The 18,249-nt window shown below is 50.6% G+C and overlaps 7 protein-coding genes across 7 annotated transcripts; 2 read left to right on the top strand and 5 right to left on the bottom strand.

Annotated features, from left to right (window-relative positions):
- Positions 1-68: 68 nt before the first annotated feature.
- On the bottom strand, positions 69-1,412 carry N7443_001670 (amidase; the record flags this gene model as incomplete). Its single annotated transcript, XM_056881726.1, has 1 exon — positions 69-1,412. The coding sequence occupies one exon, from the start codon at positions 1,410-1,412 to the stop codon at positions 69-71; it is 1,344 nt and encodes a 447-aa protein (XP_056746964.1).
- A 320-nt stretch (positions 1,413-1,732) lies between these two features.
- On the bottom strand, positions 1,733-3,450 carry N7443_001671 (tyrosine--tRNA ligase TYS1; the record flags this gene model as incomplete). The annotated part of the gene is made up of 11 exons (XM_056881727.1): positions 1,733-1,915; positions 1,970-2,053; positions 2,100-2,114; positions 2,168-2,463; positions 2,514-2,572; positions 2,622-2,674; positions 2,725-2,751; positions 2,805-2,918; positions 2,973-3,100; positions 3,160-3,238; positions 3,289-3,450. The coding sequence occupies 11 exons, from the start codon at positions 3,448-3,450 to the stop codon at positions 1,733-1,735; spliced, it is 1,200 nt and encodes a 399-aa protein (XP_056746965.1).
- A 730-nt stretch (positions 3,451-4,180) lies between these two features.
- N7443_001672 (putative protein kinase (Lkh1)) lies at positions 4,181-6,450 on the bottom strand (the record flags this gene model as incomplete). Its single annotated transcript, XM_056881728.1, has 6 exons — positions 4,181-4,375; positions 4,431-4,518; positions 4,573-5,035; positions 5,088-5,435; positions 5,494-5,575; positions 5,635-6,450. 6 exons carry the CDS (start codon positions 6,448-6,450, stop codon positions 4,181-4,183), a joined length of 1,992 nt encoding a protein of 663 aa, XP_056746966.1.
- Positions 6,451-10,814: 4,364 nt separating this feature from the next.
- Positions 10,815-11,324, bottom strand: N7443_001673 (uncharacterized protein; the record flags this gene model as incomplete). Its single annotated transcript, XM_056881729.1, has 1 exon — positions 10,815-11,324. One exon carries the CDS (start codon positions 11,322-11,324, stop codon positions 10,815-10,817), a length of 510 nt encoding a protein of 169 aa, XP_056746967.1.
- A 562-nt stretch (positions 11,325-11,886) lies between these two features.
- N7443_001674 (uncharacterized protein) lies at positions 11,887-13,200 on the top strand (the record flags this gene model as incomplete). Its single annotated transcript, XM_056881730.1, has 1 exon — positions 11,887-13,200. The coding sequence occupies one exon, from the start codon at positions 11,887-11,889 to the stop codon at positions 13,198-13,200; it is 1,314 nt and encodes a 437-aa protein (XP_056746968.1).
- Positions 13,201-14,000: 800 nt separating this feature from the next.
- Positions 14,001-15,713, top strand: N7443_001675 (uncharacterized protein; the record flags this gene model as incomplete). The annotated part of the gene is made up of 5 exons (XM_056881731.1): positions 14,001-14,659; positions 14,716-15,076; positions 15,133-15,255; positions 15,328-15,579; positions 15,630-15,713. 5 exons carry the CDS (start codon positions 14,001-14,003, stop codon positions 15,711-15,713), a joined length of 1,479 nt encoding a protein of 492 aa, XP_056746969.1.
- Positions 15,714-16,065: 352 nt separating this feature from the next.
- N7443_001676 (uncharacterized protein) lies at positions 16,066-17,825 on the bottom strand (the record flags this gene model as incomplete). Its single annotated transcript, XM_056881732.1, has 2 exons — positions 16,066-16,709; positions 16,763-17,825. 2 exons carry the CDS (start codon positions 17,823-17,825, stop codon positions 16,066-16,068), a joined length of 1,707 nt encoding a protein of 568 aa, XP_056746970.1.
- Between the last annotated feature and the right edge of the window lie 424 nt (positions 17,826-18,249).

The following is an 18,249-nucleotide window of genomic DNA, read 5'->3' on the forward strand; positions in this document are numbered from 1 at the left end:
GACTAAATTCAGCTGTTCAAGTATCAGTCTGAGACAATCATATAGATGCTAATGAAGAACTTGATATGTCAAAACTCACCAGGAAGACAAACAGCAGGATTCCCAGTCAACGCCGCCAACACACCGTTTCGCCGCGGCTGGGTAGTTGGTCCAATTTCAATAGCAAGTTGTCGCTGATGCGGATATACCAAGGCATCAAGAGTATTCTCGTCGAAGCATGACCGAACGGACTGTTTCAATTTCTCGATCTTAGCCAATCGAGTTTTGTATTCCGCGCTGGTGCGAGAGTACGTCGCGGGATCCTTCAGAGATGCGTAGAACACGTCTGTCACGGCGTTCTTGTCGTATTCTCCGCTATGTATTATTGAATAAAGAGTTCGATGTGGTGAAGAGATCTCAGGCGACTGGAGGAACTGCTCCAGGCACTCTTTGAACTCGAACGGTTGTGTATCAACTGTGCTGAGTAGAGTTGCAAGACTCCAGTCGTCACCGGAAGAACTGATAGGCACCAGTTCGATGCTGGCATCAATATCTTGAACAGATGTCAAAGCGCTGCGAACAATCTTCTGGACCATTTCATTCTCAGAAACGAGTTTCTTGGGAAGATTAGGATCCTTCTCTTCAAGACCGAAGTATGTCTCCAAGACCCCAACCCGTATACGCTCAGGGCGTTCCATAGTAGACCTTTCATATACTGTACCGCTATCCATATGCCTCATAGCTTCATAAAGAGTCCGAACATCACCAACAGTTCTCCCCATAGGCCCAGCCATATCCTGCGTCTCCGAAACAGGCACAATTCCCTTCTTAGAAACATTCCCCTTCGAAGGCCGAAACCCCACAATGGCACACGCAGAAGCTGGCGATCGCAATGAATTCATCGTATCCGTACCGCACCCCACCAATCCCAGGTTGGCCGCCAGTGCAGCAGCAGTGCCACCCGAAGAACCACCAGGCGTGCGGCTCAGGTCGTATGGGTTACGGGATTGGCCGCCCAGTGATGAGGTGGTGGTGCCATGGAGTGCGAATTCGTGGAGATTTGCTTTCGCAAGGACTATTGCGCCTGCGGTGCGGAGTTGGTGCACGACAGCGCTGTCTGTTGAGTGTAGGGTGCGGAGTGCTGCAACCCCTGCGCTGGTGGGGAGGTCGTGGGTTGTGTAGTTGTCTTTTAGGATTATGGGGACTCCGTGTAAGGGCGGGAATGGAACGCCATTTTGAAGAAACTGGGTTGTTTCTTCGTCTTTTTCAGTGGCTATGGCCAATGCATTCGGGTTGATGCTGATGAGTGTTTTGAGTGTCGGGTCGTATTGCGCGATGCGGTCGAGATATGCGCGCACTACCGCGGCGCAGCTGGTAGTTTGTTGGCGAAGAGCATCGTGGAAGGCCGAGATGGTCAGCTCAGTGATATCCATTGGGAAGTTGACCCAGTCTTTCAATTGTGCTTAATGCCTCCTGAATCTGTCGTTATTCGGCGGGGAAGTGGAAGTCGGAATGACGATCCGGTCCGATACTAACACCAGCGACTAAGGAGATGAGAAAGTGGGCCTACTAGGCGATCATGGCTTGCTTCCTCGGGGCAATTGAATGATAAAGTTGATTGATATTTATTCGAGAAAATAAATTAAGAAGTCTAAAGAGATCTGTAGAGATTTCCGAGAAGAGATGTACAAGGACCAAGACTATATTCGCAAATGCTTTTTACATTCAAGTCTTAGATCTATCTAAGAGGCATCTAAACGGCCAGCTTATCCATGGCATCAGCGGCACTCTTTCCAACATCGGCCTCGGTCGCCGGCTCCTTGGAGACATCCTTGCCTTCCTCAGCCTGAGCGCGAGCGCCGGGGTGTCTGGTGCCCTTGTCCTTCTTCTTCTTCTTCTCCTTGGGGGCGTCTTCGGGGTAGGCCTTCTTTTGAATCTGTAGATCAGTTAGCATATAAATATCACGGAATGCTGCGATATCGGATCGTACCTCCTGCCACTCAGTGGACTCTTGGTATTCTTTCTGGATGGGTGCGAGAAGGCGGCACAGAGCGGCAGTGACGGCGGGTTTCAACTATAACGTATTAGTGACATTCTCAAGTAGACGCAAATCAACATACCGATTGCGGGGTGAGCTATCGAGTTCATTAGCAAAGTTCCTCAAAATTATGGGTCCGATTCAACATACCACATCGGCGGCGTAGTCCTTCTTCATGCTCTCAATGTCGTGGTAGACCAGAGGCTCTCCCTCCTTCTGCTCGACCGTGAAGATACGCTCTCCGTCAAGGAGAGAGCTGGCGGGGAGAAGCACGTGCTCAGTGAACGCAATAAGACCGTTGTCCTCGACCTGCTTGGGGGGCGCGTTGGCCTTCTTGACCTTACGGCCGACAATCTCCGGTGTATCGAGAAGATCAATCTTGGAGTTGGCGTCGGAGGAACTCATCTTGCCTCCAGACAGACTTTGCACGATAGGGTTCATGATGTCTTAGTATGGTCAGCCTTTTTCTCGCATTGAATTTGGCTGAAAAACATACGAGCACGGCCAGAGTAGCCCAATTTGGGAAGCAGGTCCTTAGCCAGGGCGAAGATTTTCCTAGTCAAGGTCAGTTCATATCTCGAAACAAGCAGCACGGCAATCTTACCGCTGGTCAACACCACCGAACTGGCAGTGAACATCGAGGTACTCCTCATCAAGCTTATAAATTGTTAGTGTATCGAATAAAATATGCGATTGAACGAACGTACAGCTTGGAGGATGGGGTAGATGAGACCCTAGAACGCAGCTGTCAATAAATGAATGCAAAGACAGGTAATGCCACTCTTACACTCAGAGGAGGGTTATCAGATTGCTTGACGACCTCACTGCCGGCCTTGGCGCAGTCGTGAGTGGATGTGATCGAGCACGCCCTGTAGGTATCCATCGTATACTTCGCGGAAAGCTAATTCCGAGTCAATCAATCTGAGCCTTGCCCTTTCCTAGGTATCAATCTCACCTGGTAGGAGCTACCCAACACGAACTCCAGTTTCTCCACGGGGACGTTGCATGCCTTGAGCAAGGCAGTGATCGCGAAACGATAGTACTTGGCACGGTACTCGACAAGTTCAATGGGGGCCTTCAAGTCTAGTAGAATGAGTCAGATTCCGACCATATCATTTCGACGCACCAAAAGGGTCCCTTACTGTCAAGAAAAGCGTGGACGTCCGCTAGTAAGATCTTCACATTTGCGCCGGCCTTGAGCAGCTGCGCAATTTTCATGATCTGTGATCTGTTAGCCAGCGTCGGCCAAGGATGTAGAAGTCAACACCGACCGGAACGAAGTATCCGCAGTGAGGAGCTCCCGTTGTCGCGGTACCCCAGTAGATCTTGAGAGTCTCGCCCTTGTTCAGAACATCTTCAATGATCTCCGGGTTGAGAACTTCAGCCAAGTTCTCGTTAATGAGAGCAAGCTGCTCCTCCTTGGTCAATGCCATGGCGGTTGATAGTCCGATACCGAGTAGGCAGGTATAAAGAGAGGGTGGAAGACTCGAAGGGAAAGGGCTATGAATCACCGCGGGGAGGAATCGCGATATCAAAGATAAAAGTGGGATGTTCGGGCTGAGCGGGTCCACGGGACAGGAACGGAGTTGTTCCGCTTTCCCGAATGTGTCACAGTTCTCCCAGCTGAGTCAAAGGTCTATTATAAAATCATTGCATTTGCATATATTCATAATTGTAGTTGTTCGGTTATTTTACATTCCAGAGGAGAAGCAGAATCAGAATCAATAAAGTCAGGCCAATGCCTATATACATCCGCCCGGGGGATCAAATCATGGTATAAGAATCGCACCCTAGGAATCTCCCAAAAAAAGCCAAGAGGCAGATGCAGTCACAGCCTCATATACCCAGCGCCAAAAAACGAATGGTGAAAAGATAAATAAGGCATAAGATCTCTCGGATCACTCGCGATATGCTAAAAACGGGGCAAATGGGTAGAGTGCAGCCGTCCAGTGTACACAAAAGTTTCACAACCATCTGGAGGTAAGAAGTAAATAATAAATAAAGGCGCATCGTGATCATCATTCCCTTCCCCGAATTGTAACACCATCCTTCCCGTCCATGACAATAATTACCCAAGATATGAACCGTCTATCCATAAACCCCCAAAGACGCCTGAAGCTGTCGACTGAGACAGTGCCCGCGATGGGCTCTGATCTGCGGCCACTAGCCACGTCCTTGGCGGTGTAGTCCAGCGCCGATACGGTACGCTTCGGTGCCGTCGTCGACCAGGCTTTCCTTGAACCAGGGGTGCTTCAATGCCTGCTTGGCAGTAATGCGCTGTTTCGGATCGTAGACAAAGATACGCTGCAGCAGATCCAGGAAGTTGCGATTGAAGGGGGTATTCATGGGAATGAACTCCTGTAGAAAGGTCAGTTCGGTTCGCAAGGAACAAACATGGGACGAAATGACTTACGGTCAACGGTTTCATGGCCCGAACGTACTTTCGCGAAGCGCGAGTCGTCTCGGCATTCGGATAGTCCAGCTTGCTCCGTTGGAAATACCTAGGAGGGGCAAGTCAGTTTCTAGTCTCATGCAACCATCATCGGTGTACTTACTTCGCAGCCGAGTTGTTGTTGCTTCCAGCTCGCCCCTGCACCACCTGCCGGACCAACTTTGCGTCGATCTTGCCGCCAATCACTGCTTCCATCATTGCCAGGTGCTCGAGGTTGTCGTGCGTCTGGAAGAGTGCATCGCCTGTGAAAAATTCCACCAGAATGCACCCAATGCTCCAAATATCGCACGGGAAACTCCAGCCCAAGTTGAGAATGATTTCAGGGGCCCGGTAGTGCCGTGTAGAGACAACAGAGGAGTGGTATTCGTCGTCAAATGTAGCGGAGCCAAAGTCAATCAGTCGGATCTCGCTGTCGAGAAGGACTCGCCTTTGACGGGCATTTCGAGGGTTCGCGTGAGAGGAAGAGGGGATGGTACGGTTGTAGGTGAAAGTCTGGTAGGCGTTGCTAACAAGGAGGATGTTTTCAGGTTTCAGGTCGGTGTGGATGAGGTTGAGGTCGTGGAGGACTGGATGAGAGTTAGGGTAGGGGTTTCACGCAAAAATTTGGAGGTAACTCACAGGCAACACTGGTGAATAGCTGCCGGGCAAACTGCTGGATCTGACTGCTCGGGAATGGAACGAACCCGTTGCCCTTCAGGAAATCAAATACACTCTGACCTAGCAGATCTGTGACGATGCAGATATGGTTGCGGAAATCAAAGCAGTCCCGTAAGTGAATGCATTTGTTGCGGTTGGCTTTATCATTGGAGGCCAGTGTGGATAACACGCGCAGTTCGATCCGAGAGGCATCACGGTATTTTTGAATGGAGCGAATGATTTTGACGGCACAGCGCGCTTTGCGCTGTTTGTCATAGGCCTCAACAACTTTGCCAAAGGTTCCCTGGCCCAAGAGTTTGATAACGGAGTCTGAAGGGAGAAACAATCAGACAAAAGCAGGACAACTCTCCAAAGACCGGTTACTTACATCGATCTGTCAATGGTGTGTCAGGGGTCACGACGTAGTGACCATCGTCATCGTCGAACTTTTCGTGGCGCGTGCTCGTGAACTAGTTGGGTCAGTTGAGACGACTCTCAGACAAAATTTCAGGGTCAACAAGGCACTCACGTCGCGGATCACGGGTACAGGAACATCCTTAGCCTTGATTGGGGGCTTTGGTGGAGGAACATAGCTGAGGAACGCGTCTCCCACAGTCTCCTCCTCTCGTCGCTTCTGCTCGTCGCGAGCAGATTTTCGGGTGGTCCGCTTGCGCTTTTGGCCCACGGTGGCGTCTTCGCTATACACGCCATTCGCACCGTTCACACCGTTGCTCATGCCCGAGCTACCCTGCGAGCCCAGTGATGTTGGGGCCGTAGTATGCAATGAGGTAGTTCGATCGGTCGACAAGGAGTGCGACGAATCATCACCGTACTGCTGAGGGTTTGTAGAGAAGGTCGGCCGGTCGTAGTACCCAAGGTCATACGCCGTTTCGAGTCCGGTTCGTCGTCGCTTACCAGCAGGTTGGGGTACGGCAGGTTGTGCAGCGGAGGATGCATGCGCAAGAGGCGCGGGAGGAGCTTTCGCAGCCTCTGGAGCAGGGCTGTCATCGATCACGATGACCTCCTTGGGGATGCCATTCTTGTAGAATTCGCCCCAGTCAGGCTTCTTCCTCCGGCCTCCTTGTGAGGGGGCCGCACTTGAGCCACTCTGGTGAGACGCCATACCCGAGGGGGTCGACGTCGCCGGGGCGACTCTCGAGGATTGCGTGTAGGGGAGGGTGGTGGTGGTAGGCGAAGGAACTGAGTAGGCGTAGGGATTGGGGAGGCGAGCGCCTGCAGCGGTGGTCGGGGCGGGATAGGAGGTCGCTGCCTGGTATGAAGAATGGGGGTATCCGTAATGCTGGTGCGTAGTATGGGTTGCAGTGGCCGTGGATGGCGTTGACATTGTGTACGGAGGAGTCCCGTCCGTCACACGAACGGTAGAGAGCACGGAGAACGCAGTTCAGACGGATTGTTGGCGGAGGAACACAGTAGTTCTTCTCGGGCGACAAATATCAAGGCCGATCGTACCGGTCTAGAAGAGACCAGTCCGAGTGGACTTGAGCAGGGGGTAAGGATGTGTCGGAAGGGATTGGACGTGACGATGACGAGGCGGTCGGAGAACAGGACAGTGTTCAGAGAGGCATTTCCTCACAATATCAAGAGGGTGGGTGGATTTCACAGAACATTGGAGTGTAACAGAATAACATTTGCGGGTTCGCGAGGAAGGGGGAGGAAAGAGAAGGTCAAAGTCGAGAAGTGGTGATGATGGCCGAGTTGGGGACGTAAGAGCGTTGCCGATCCATCGCGGACTCGGCTTCTGCGCTAAACTCGCATTTTCGGCGTTTCGTCTTTCTGGCTTCATCTAGTATTACAATCTCTTGTGATTTTTTTAGCTACGTTTGATCTCTTCCAACTCTTAGGGCTCGTCTACGATAGTCTAGCTCTTTTATTACAGGCAGTCGCGGCGAGATCTCTTCGTGTTGACGGACGGTGGACGCGGAATGGACGGGTCCATGCGTTTTGGGAAAACGAAGTGGAAGCGAGTCCTTGGGCTCTTAGGGACTCGGCTCATTCCAATTGCACGCCATTTCGGAATGAATTAACGGGTTCAAACAGTGCAAAGGCCCGCCACTGGAGTATCTAAAGCCCTGGCTTAGCCGACACCCACATTCAACCCGCGAATCCACTATCGGCGTCTATAGGGGACCTCGAGCCTCGACCTATGAACTTGGGACTTTGAACTTCAAGTGTAGCCTTCGTACAGTCTTGTGAATTTCGAGCGGGAGAATCGAGGCCCATCCCAGAGGATTGGATGGCAATTGGCTTGTCCAGATCACCTGATCTCGGGCATACCTGATGACTCAGCCTGGAGGTGAAAGAAGACCGAGAAAGAGGAGACGCCCAGAAAAGGAGAGAACAAAGCAAGATGGAAGGATAGAAAGGAGACCTGCACGTACTGAAGCCCAGAGATAAAACGGCTAGTTCTTAACGTACGGCGTCTGTCGCGATATGCAAGGGATTCGCCTAGGTGACGTGGGAGCCCCCATTGGGATTAAGGTTGACTTGTGTCTCTGCAGTCTCTGCACTACGATCTCTGCAAACTCGGCCGAGGAGTGTTGAAGATTATCCTCACTCCTTCGCTACCGGTCGAGCTCAACATTCGAAGCATGTTAGGTTTTATCTGGACGGGCCATGTGCGGGAAATTCGATACAAGACATCAGGGATGGCCCCGGCCTGGAATCCATGGCCGGAAAAGTGGCCACGAATTTGAGGGCTCTGATCCGGACCTTGGTTCTTAAGGTGAAAACGAGAAGTGTTACAGGTGGATTTCCATCCGTAACCACTGTATTCCCGACCTTCAGGCTAACCTACCTACCGGGGCATTCGGAATACAATATTATTCTATTCGATACGCAGAGAACTTTCTATGCACAACTCAAAGTAGACTTGGTTTCGATCAGACTGATTTGTCTTCTTGGTGTATACCAACATTCCACATGTGCAGGATCTAATATCTGGTGTTCAGGTGACGGCATCACAGGCATCGCCTGATCATCCAGACCATGACCCAAAAATGAGGTTCCATCGACCGAACTTCCCCGGGTACCTAAATCACAGAAGGCACCCCGAGACCACTCTGTAATGAAAACTACAGCTTAGAACCCCAACACACGAAGATCATTGACTTGACCCAGACCTGAGTCTACGGTTCTCTGGAGGCGGATCTGGAGCGGGGCCAGCCCCACAGGGACACAACAAGTAAGCCACGGAATATCTGCATCGGGCACTCAGATCCCAAAAAGCGATTGCAGCCCGAAGAGAAAACAAACGGGCTTCGGGTAGATTTGAAGAAACAATTGAGTGCACTAAAGGCATGGTCGATGACAAGTTCGCTACATGAAATCGAAGCCACAGCGGTAGAGACGCCGGCAATGTGCACTCTATGGTTGATCGATCAGATTTCGAAGGAGAAATCATGATATGATAAGTAAATCCACTTAAAATACTGGCTGCTAGTCATGAACCTAAAGATATATTTGTAGACAACTGTGATATAAACTCTATTAAAACTAATAAAGGTAAGAATGCTAAAGGACATCCTGAGGTAGAAGAGGTGGGATACTTTCCGATCTAGAAAACCGAACTAACTAACCAGCCTTTGATTACATGAAAGTTGAGACCGACACGAGCTGCTTTCTATTGCGACTCATTGATGCGGTTCACACTCCTGTTATCTTTAAGTTCAATAGCGGGCATCCTTCTCTTTCGGACGGCAATCCTTCAAAATCAGACTCAGTCACTGCTCCCTTCAAAGCCTTCCAGACAAGAGCGTGAGAGGACGTCGCTCTAGGCAATGCATTGTTGCTACCGGACATTCCTGGACATGTTGTCTCTAGACTTCTGCAGGATCGCCAAGCTTGGAGATTGGCCCAATGTTCAAATCTGCTAATACCATGATAATACGCATGATAACTGGCGTTCCACTCTACTCCCCAAGTGGATTTATGTAATCTCTTAATCACCAGTCTAAATCTTGCTTATGAAGCTTCTTGCGATCATCCATCCACCCCCTTATGGATTCCCAGTTCCGACACGTATGGGTCTGTCCAACCCCAAGGCCAACTGGCACATCTTTGTGGAAGTATAAAGGAACCGGAGATAGGTCTCCTTGGCATTGGATCGACTGTCGGAGTTGATCGAGACAATGGTCCCTGTGAATTCGATCCCAATTAGGCGGGAAGGCGGTTGAGTTTTTAATTTCCATATCGAGGTGACTGTGGGGGTGTTTGGAATAGTAGTCACTATCCATTTCCATTCGAATTGCATTCAAACAGTGCAAAGAGTGAAACATATCAGGCCTGATAATGGGTAAGAATGGGGTTTGCAAGGTACCTTAGGAATTATTGGACAACTCACTCGAAGTAGTAATAATCTGTATCTGGAGACCTAGACAATTCTGGTGTAATTGAAGCCGCTTCTTCAGCAGTCATTCTTACAAACTCGCCTGAGATAGATCACATGTTATTAAGGGAAAAGTTAAGCGGTAGAGACCGCCTAGGAGTAGTAGGCTGGCGAAGATTACCTCGAAGAAGATCAGCCCAGGCTGCGTCTATCTCAGGAGTCGGAAGTCCGAAGTATTGAGGCCCAGATGGGTCGATGTCTCGAAAAACAGTCTCGGTCTTTTCATCGAACCAAAGTCTCCCAGAGAAAACACGCTCTTCATAAGAAATGTGCGGATGTGAATCCTGAAGATCACTTCGAAAAGCAGGTGATGTCGCTGCGAAACACTGATGCCAGTGATTATTTCGCTGGTGTAGCAGGAGATAGGCTGAGATAAAAGCCAAGCAAACCGTTGACACTATCCACGGAAAGACGATGCGTACATGTGACCTTTGACAAGTTTTAGACTCAAGGAAGGGACTTTCTTCGGAGGACTGCGAGTCTGCCACACCAACATGTACTGGATGGTAGAGTGGTTCTTTGAGGGAATCTAAGATGGCCATTGTGGGATATTGTCGAAGATTTGGTAGATTGTTTGAGGACGGGAGAGAGGGTGTAGGTTGCAAGTGGGAAATTTATTATAATGACCCCAGAACATCAAACAGGGATTCATTTATGGAATGAAACGTCTATTGCTTCTATTTAGAAATCGGCACGATAGGATAGGACGGTATACTGGGACATCTCGAGTTTCGTCATCCAGCACATTCCAGTGTATCACTGCGGATCCTGACGTAGAAAGGGACAGGAATGATCCACATCCCAGAAGCCGTCGATCGGAAGATCTGTGCATTCCTCAGATTTTCCAACTTCCGATAACTATCTGAGGCCGAACATAATGATTTGCATAACATGACTGGGGCGAATATGTGGCGTCGACCTATAATAGGCTCATCATTTGAAAGAATTTGTGAAGATGTCACCTGAGTCTAGAGCTTCATCATATTTGCTAAAAAGAGATACACACGTAGGGTCAGGGCTAGTGTAATCGCAAGCTCAACTGCTTTGGAATGATCTGAGATGCCACCCCACATACAAGGGGTTAACCGACATGATGTAATCGAGGGATCTAGCGTCGTCACTTTATAGTGACGTGATAATGGTAATGTCTACCTAGTCGGCCTTCATTGGAATATAAATACCCTGAAATGTTCAGAGAGGATGTACCTAGTAATCCATCAAATGTCACTAGCTCTTCGAAGACAATAAGTTTTCCCCAAAGAATATCTATCCAACTGGTAAGTGCAAGCTTTTTGAAATGGGATTCATCGGCTCACCCAGCCATTTAGTCTATAACTGCCAAAATGAAGCTCTCTGCTCTTGTGCTCGCAATGACTGCCGGTCTGGCTCTCGCTGCCCCTACCTTGCTTGAGCGTGGTGAAGCTGGCCGTGAGATTGAGAACGTCAAGCGCGGCGTCGGAAGTGGCAGCAGACTGGAACAAGAGAAGCGTGGTGCATACCGAACTGCCGATATTGAGAACGAGAAACGCGGTCTCGGTAGTGGCCGCGAGATGGAGCACGAGAAGCGTGGTGATTACCGAGCTGCCGACATTGAGAATGTCAAGCGCGGCGTCGGCAGTGGCAGCAGACTGGAGCAAGAGAAGCGTGGTGCATACCGAACTGCCGATATTGAGAACGAGAAACGCGGCTACGGCCAAGGCCGCGAGATGGAGCATGAGGTGGAGGTCGACAACTGAGCACTTGAAAGCGACAACCTTTTGAAAGGGGCCCAGATAGTCGGATGAAATAAGCTTGAAACACTTTTTGTGATACATTAAACGGGAGCATGATGGGCAGGAATATCAACCAATTGCTACACTTTGAACATTTGCAACAAGCTGCTTCACGCCCTAATCAAAGGTTCAGATTATTCAGCTCGTGTAGCTCTATTGTTATCTAAATGTCTTGTCATTCTGGGTCAGGATCCTTCTCATTTCTTATCAAAATAGTCAATAGCAAGAGCCCAGTTCACACTGACCTTATAGGTGTTGAGGAAACCACCCGGCTCTCAAGTGCTCGCTGTGGTACATATTCAACCGAGATAAATGATTGAGACATGGCGATACCGGGTTCATGCGGAGACCAAGCGTAGCCCAATCAGAACCAAACAATTCAACGCCGAAACAAGCTCAACTAAGTGGCTATCGCCTTGAAAAGAGCCAATCCCCGCGTTCGATGTCGCAGCCACCATCAAACTTGCGTGAGACTATGCCCCTAAGAGAATGGTGCCTCGGCTTTTAGCGGTGCCAGCGTTGCCAACAGTCTCACGCCTTAGCCTTGTGTACCTTATCTCACCTCGTCTTGAACCCAGGTGATTCCCGATCGGACCTGCAGAAAATGCCCCCTACCGTTGCAATTTCATGCCCAGCCCTGGGAATTCGGCTGGACGGGAGCAGGCCGAGATTCAGCCCCGGAGATGTCGTTGTCGGCACCATCTACCGGACTGCGCCCACTGTTGCGCCCGAGGCCCGACTAACGATTAAGCTGCACGGCAAATCCGAAGCTTCGATGATCTTGGCGAGAGGCATGACCCATAGGGATTACTATGGCCAATTCAATCTCATTGATTCCGAAGCAACCACCCAGGTCTTGGTAGCTGACAAGCCCCTCCATATCGAGCCGGCCAGCGAAGGCACTTCATGGCCTTTTGCTCTAACCATTCCAACGAGGGTCAATCACGAAAGTCTGATTGGACCTCGCATTTGTCAAAGAAGTGCATTCCTCCCTCTAAACCCCGAAGAAGCTGCCATCCAACCGCTGCCGTCTGCTTTTCGGTCCAAAGGATTCCGATCGGGGATAGGAGCTTTCGTGGAATATGTTCTGGAGGCCGAGCTTGAATTGCGAGAGCGTGGAAAAACCAGAACCAGTCGAGCCGCGTTGCCATTGCAAGTGCAGCAATTCCTCACGGAGCCCCCAATAACGGACTTTCAGCTCCAAAGACATTCTTACAATCGGAAAATTATCTCGCAACGGCTTATACCTGGTCTCAAAGACTCCGGACTATCCTTTACACAGATGGCCCAGCAATTCATTGGCTCTTCCAAGTTGCCCAACTTCTCGTTCAAAGTTCATGTCGAACTGCCGAAGCGCTTGCAGGTTGAAAATACCAACTACATGCCCCTACGAATTGGGATCGAACCCATTTGGAGCCAGACCAGCGAAATTATCCATGACGTGCCACAGAATATCAAACTAGAGTCTCTAGTCATGCGCTTGAAGCCAAGTATGAAATTGGAATGTGGTGAGCTGAAAGCCTGCGATTCGCAAGAGATAGAATTGATCTCATCAGCGGCTGTCCGAGGTCTCAGCGAGGAAGTCTTTATGTCATGGGGCACTCTGGGACCCCCTGACTCAAAGAGTCGACCGGAGATAGAATTCATCGATGTCGGTGGACTTCTGGACTTCAGACTGGGGAGATACAACCTCGGGAAGTTATACCCTAGTTTCACGACGTACAACATTCAGCATACACATCGGCTTTCATGGGAGATCCGGGGAGTCTTTGATGATGAAAAGATGAAACTGACCGCTAGTCATGATGTTACGGTGCTGCCACCTTCCCACCTAGAGGAAGAAATGCTACTTGTAGAGGACCCTCCGCCCTCTTTTGCTGAGAGCCAAATGACAAGAGAGGCACGTGGAAACTTATAGCCTTGAGATAGCGAAACGTACACGGCCTTGGGGTGGAAATGTTAAACTCAAATTATATGCGTTGCAATTGCGTTGCGGAACTCATGGAATAAGTTTCGCTGGAGGGCCTCTGTTTTCTCAAAACCATTGTCAGCATGTGTCTGCGTTAGTTTTTTCCTCCTTCTTATACAACTGTTCCAGGGTTGTCCTTCTCATTTGTAAGTTTCAGAACATACTATTGCTCTGGCTTCCCAAGGCTGACGCCCTGTGACGAGGCGTGAGAACACCGTTGTCAAGCTCTAGAAGCTCCGTCTCTATCGCATCGGGAGCGGCTCCCCGGACTCGCGGAACAAGCACTACCACTGATAAGAAAAATAAGTGGAGAATGGTTCTACAATGGCAGCCGCCCGAGAAGGCATGTCCGTTTCAGAAACCAGAAGAGGAGGAGATTATTTGATTATCAGATTATTGGCTGATCCGTTAGACAAGGCAACGGCCAAACCTCAAAACAAGCCTCAATAGTGGGGCTCAGCCGCTCGCATTGGTGGCCCGATTGGGACATGGTCTGTACCACAGCCACATCTGATCAAACAATATGCGGAATGACTAAGGGGACATCCATGACATGAATCATCTCGCGAATAGCCCCCAATCCGGTAATCTGCGCGATATACTGTAGCATTTGTATAAAAGCGGGTTAATTTCCACAACTATTGGAGCGTTCCTGGATTGTTGACTATCCATCTTTGAATAACATCCCTTTAACTACCTAACTACCTTACCCAACCCTACATCCAATCGAAGAAAATCCCTTTCATAAGATGGCAGCCCGAAAAGCCGTCCAGGGCATTGCCACAAGCATTGGCCTTGTTTCAGAGGGAATGTCGGCCCGCAAATCCAGGAAACAAAGTCAAATCGATCGAGAGAATGGTCACGATCACAGACAGAGCGAGAGCCCAAGAGACGGCGGTGAACAAGCTGTTTATGAGCTACCAACACAAGAAGTCACAGTCACGGAGAGAACAGCGACTGGCACTCTAGAAGAGCAATGGGCGCTCGATGAAGCACAGGAGGAGCTCGCTCATCCATTGAAAGAGAACGTATCGAAAGAGCCTGTGGACGAGGCGCGTCTTGCAAACCGCTTTATCTCTGCATATCCTGCACCGCCACCCTATACATTGCACTCTCCTCTGCCTCAATTATCAGCACCAGTTGTCTTGCCCCAGCGCAGACCCAAAAACCGGACTCGCGGCTTCATCCGTGCGTATGCTCCTGCTCTCGGGGCATGCGGTATTGACCAGGCCATGTTCATCAATTTCCTCGACACTGCCGAGAAGGCTTGCCAAGCGTCTCCGTGGCTCAATGCGATCAACTTGGCGTCTATTGCAACCACCTTCCTCCCTTCTGTCACTGGAATTGCCGTTTCAATCGCTATTCAGATTGCAACCGACATTGCAATTGCTGTCGAAGGTCGTCGCAAGCAAGTCTCACTTCCATAATGACATAATTTCCAACATGCTGACCGTCATTCCTTAGGACAAACACCTTCTTCGACAAGGTCAATAAAGAGTTTTTTCAACCTCGAGGTCTATTCTGTCTCGTAATGACCTGGAACCCGGAGCTCTCAGATGCTCCATCCACGGCGATTGATCTCGACTCCTTCATTTCCAAGGCTACCAGTGACAGTAGCTCTGATATGCTGGGACGACTCCAGCACAAGTTCAAATCATCTGATGGAAAGACATACGGCAATATTTTCCCAGAGGTCGCGCCTTTGATTTTCCCACAGATCGACCAGTTGGCGGTTGATAAAGATGCCGAGAAGAAGCTATCAAAGATGAAACAGAAGAAAGAATTCGTCGCCAACTATATGGACAAGAGAGCCCAAGCCAAGTTTGTAAGTCGTTTCAATGCAGTATTGGATTTGATTTGCTGACCTTTCTCTCACGATAGACAGCCAAAAACCCCGATAGTCACCTAAGCCAGGGCCCCAAGCCGACTTTCACATCGCGATATGCCGACCCTAACCACCCGGCTAGTAGTGGCGATCTCATTGCCCTAGTGACTGGTGGCAAGGTAACAACAGAAAAGCTTTCGAGCATGAAAAGGCAAGGTCGTGGAAGAGGACGCTCATTCAATACGTCACAGTCCAATCTCTTCACTCGCGATATGAGTTCAAATCCGCCTGCACCGCACGCCCCCTACGGTGGGCGCCTAGGGCTGAAAGAAATCATTGAAAATGTGAAGGAATTGAGATCCTCCCAAGACTCCGCGCAGATGCCAGCAAAGGGAAACTTTAGACCAGAATGCACAAGCAGCGGATTCGAGGGATTGGCATCGCCGCGGGACAATAGCAACCGCGCGGGCCCTTTGACACCAGTTGCAAAATTGCTTAAAAAGGTAAGAAGCCTCAAGGACCTCGGACGAAACAGAGCTAACATTCCATATAGCAAGTTTTGTACTTGGCTATTGTCAACATGCCATCTGAGAATGAAATGACCCGGGCACGCGAGGCACTGGGCCAGATATTATAGCCACTAGAATGAGCCGGAGGCCTATATAACCATTTGTTAAGAGATCATGGTAGCTTTAGAGGATAAGATTATTGATATCACTCTTTTTATTGCCCGTAATTCGGCTGTATTCGATCGGCGATGCGTAAAGCTGGTAAACACAGTGAAGCAACGGATCAGACGGCTCATGATGGAAGGCAATTCTCTCCTCCACGAAAGATGCAGTAGATGGAAGAAATCAAAGATCCCGGCAACCTCCGGTGCTAACCTCCCAACGCCACAAACCGCACCCAGACAATGCAATAATCTCCGGGTGGAGAACAAATTAGAGACACAAGAAAAGAAAAGAAATAAGATTACAAGATGGGCTTTATCAAGCCCCGCGGTCACGGTCCTCCTTTGGGTCCTTCATGTAGCCCTTTTGGATGTGCTTAGTCCCTCGTCCATCTGCTTCGAGCATAAACAGAATGTCCCGAACTTGGATACCAGCTCCCTTCTCCTGGTCCTCGCGCCATGTTCCAAGTCGTTTTGCCTGGTTGGCAGCAGGGGTCTGTTCGCCGGGTCGACTCGATTTTTCGGGCCCAGTGGTGGGGGTAGCTGAGGGATTGGGACGCGATGGAGTTGAGAAGCCGCTAGACGAACCACCCGGCTTCAACCACGAATAAGACTTTTTGGAACCGAACATGCGGCCTGAGAGCATGCTGTTCGTTGCCATTCGAGCCGTTTCCACAGACTGTTGGTGTTGCTGAGCCTCGCTGGCCTTGGAATCGACCAGCTTCCTCGCTTCCTTCTTCGTCATCGACTTCTTGTCAAAGCTCGGTGCTCGTTCAGCCATAGGCGTGGAGGGGGCGCTATCGGGAGCTGGGGTAGCGGCACCTTCACCCAAGATAGCGTTCGCGCCACGCTTGTTGCGTTTCGCCTCGCGTTGATTCTCCTGCGAGGATTCTCTGTTGACGAGACCAACATATCGCTGGGAAATAGGCTTGGTGTTGATAATCTGGCTATCAGGGTGGGGACCTAGAAACGAATTGTCAGTGTACGAAAATCAAACTTCCCGCAAGGATACATACGCTTCGAGGGTGTTGCGGGATTCCCAGTCACCGGTGCCAGAGGCTGTGCCACATCCTGCCACTCCTGAGGAATTGATCCCCCAGAGTGTGCTCGCCGGCTGCGGGAGAGAGCTGACGCATAATCGACTACTCCCCTGAGTCGTTCCTCGCACGAAAGTGACAGCAAATTTAGAATGTCAACCAGCGGCGCACCCTCTTGGTTAAGGATTGTACAACCAGTTCGAGTTACCGACGATCCATCCCGCCCTGTGATTTCAATGGGAGTTTGTTTTCCAGTTGAAATTGGGTGAAAGAGGCCTTCAGAGGGAATGCGCACACCCAGGTCGAATCCTCTTTTCTGAATCTTTTGCTCCAGGACTTTAGTCCAGAGGAATGGAGACTGGAGTTCGAACTGTGATCTTCTCGCCGCTTCTGAATCCTCCCGTGTGGGTTCGTTGGGATCTTTGAAGGCCAGCGGAGCCTGCGAGGCAGGCTGCGAGGAGAATGATGCATGGTGCATCACTGGCTTGATGTCACCAAAGCTGCTGGATGCCGAGAGTGTCCCTGTGGACGGCTGCGAAGCAAAAGACGAATTCATGACCTGAGGGCCTCGGGAAGGAGGCTGCGCCTGCGCAGTTCGACCGGTGTAGCCGCCTGTGAGAAACGCTTCTTCCTCTCGAACGTCGATTCCAGAGGATGCCAGAACATCCGTGAGTTCAGAGGCATCTACGGGCCGGTTCGCCGGTGCAGAGGGCGGTCCCATCGTCCCCGGAGCGGCTGAGGGGAAAGACGCGCCGGCGTGGGTAATGGGTGTAGAGGGCATGCTGTTCGGGGCCCCGTTCATCTGGGGTTGACCTTGAGGAAGTTGCATCGCGCTGAAGCCCGGAGAGGCGTATGGAGACTGCACTTGAGAGGGAGGGATTGGTGAGAGACGCAGTTTTTTCGATGGAGGAGGTGCTGGGCCACCATTGAGGGGGGATGTTGCGTGAGGAGACGGCGAGGAGACGGGAGGGGAGAAGGGCTGGGTGGAGAAGGGCGGAGGCGGCTGTTGTTGCTGCTGCTGTGGATGCCTAGCTTGCGCCATAGTGAATGATGTTTGAGCGACGATACGGATAACAGGTGAGTAAGTCTGCTGTCGCGCAGTTCGAGCGAGGTGAAGGCACGTCACGCGTGGTTATCGAAGTGAGCAACTTGCTCGCACCACCAGATGGCACCAAATGTGACCATCTCAGAAGAGCTGATGAATCATGAAGTTGACACGTAGAAGAAGCACGGGTGACTCGGGGTGCAAAGGACGATGGTGAAGCAGGAGATGCGGGATGAGGCGGGTCAGGGAGCTTTCTCGAGGTTTTGCGGATCGCGCTGTCCGGCACGTGACACCGCCCAAGATCATGGCCTCACTGCGTCGCGAGGTTTCCCTTCATCGCATTCCTCTCACTTTCTCTTGGCAGTTTTCTCAATCGCGTCGCATGGGATACAGCCAGTGTCTTCGGTGTTAACTCAAGGCC

Source organism: Penicillium atrosanguineum (genome assembly GCF_028827265.1).
Source record: "Penicillium atrosanguineum strain IBT 20685 chromosome Unknown utg000001l_segment0_segment0, whole genome shotgun sequence".
NCBI lineage: Eukaryota > Fungi > Ascomycota > Eurotiomycetes > Eurotiales > Aspergillaceae > Penicillium > Penicillium atrosanguineum.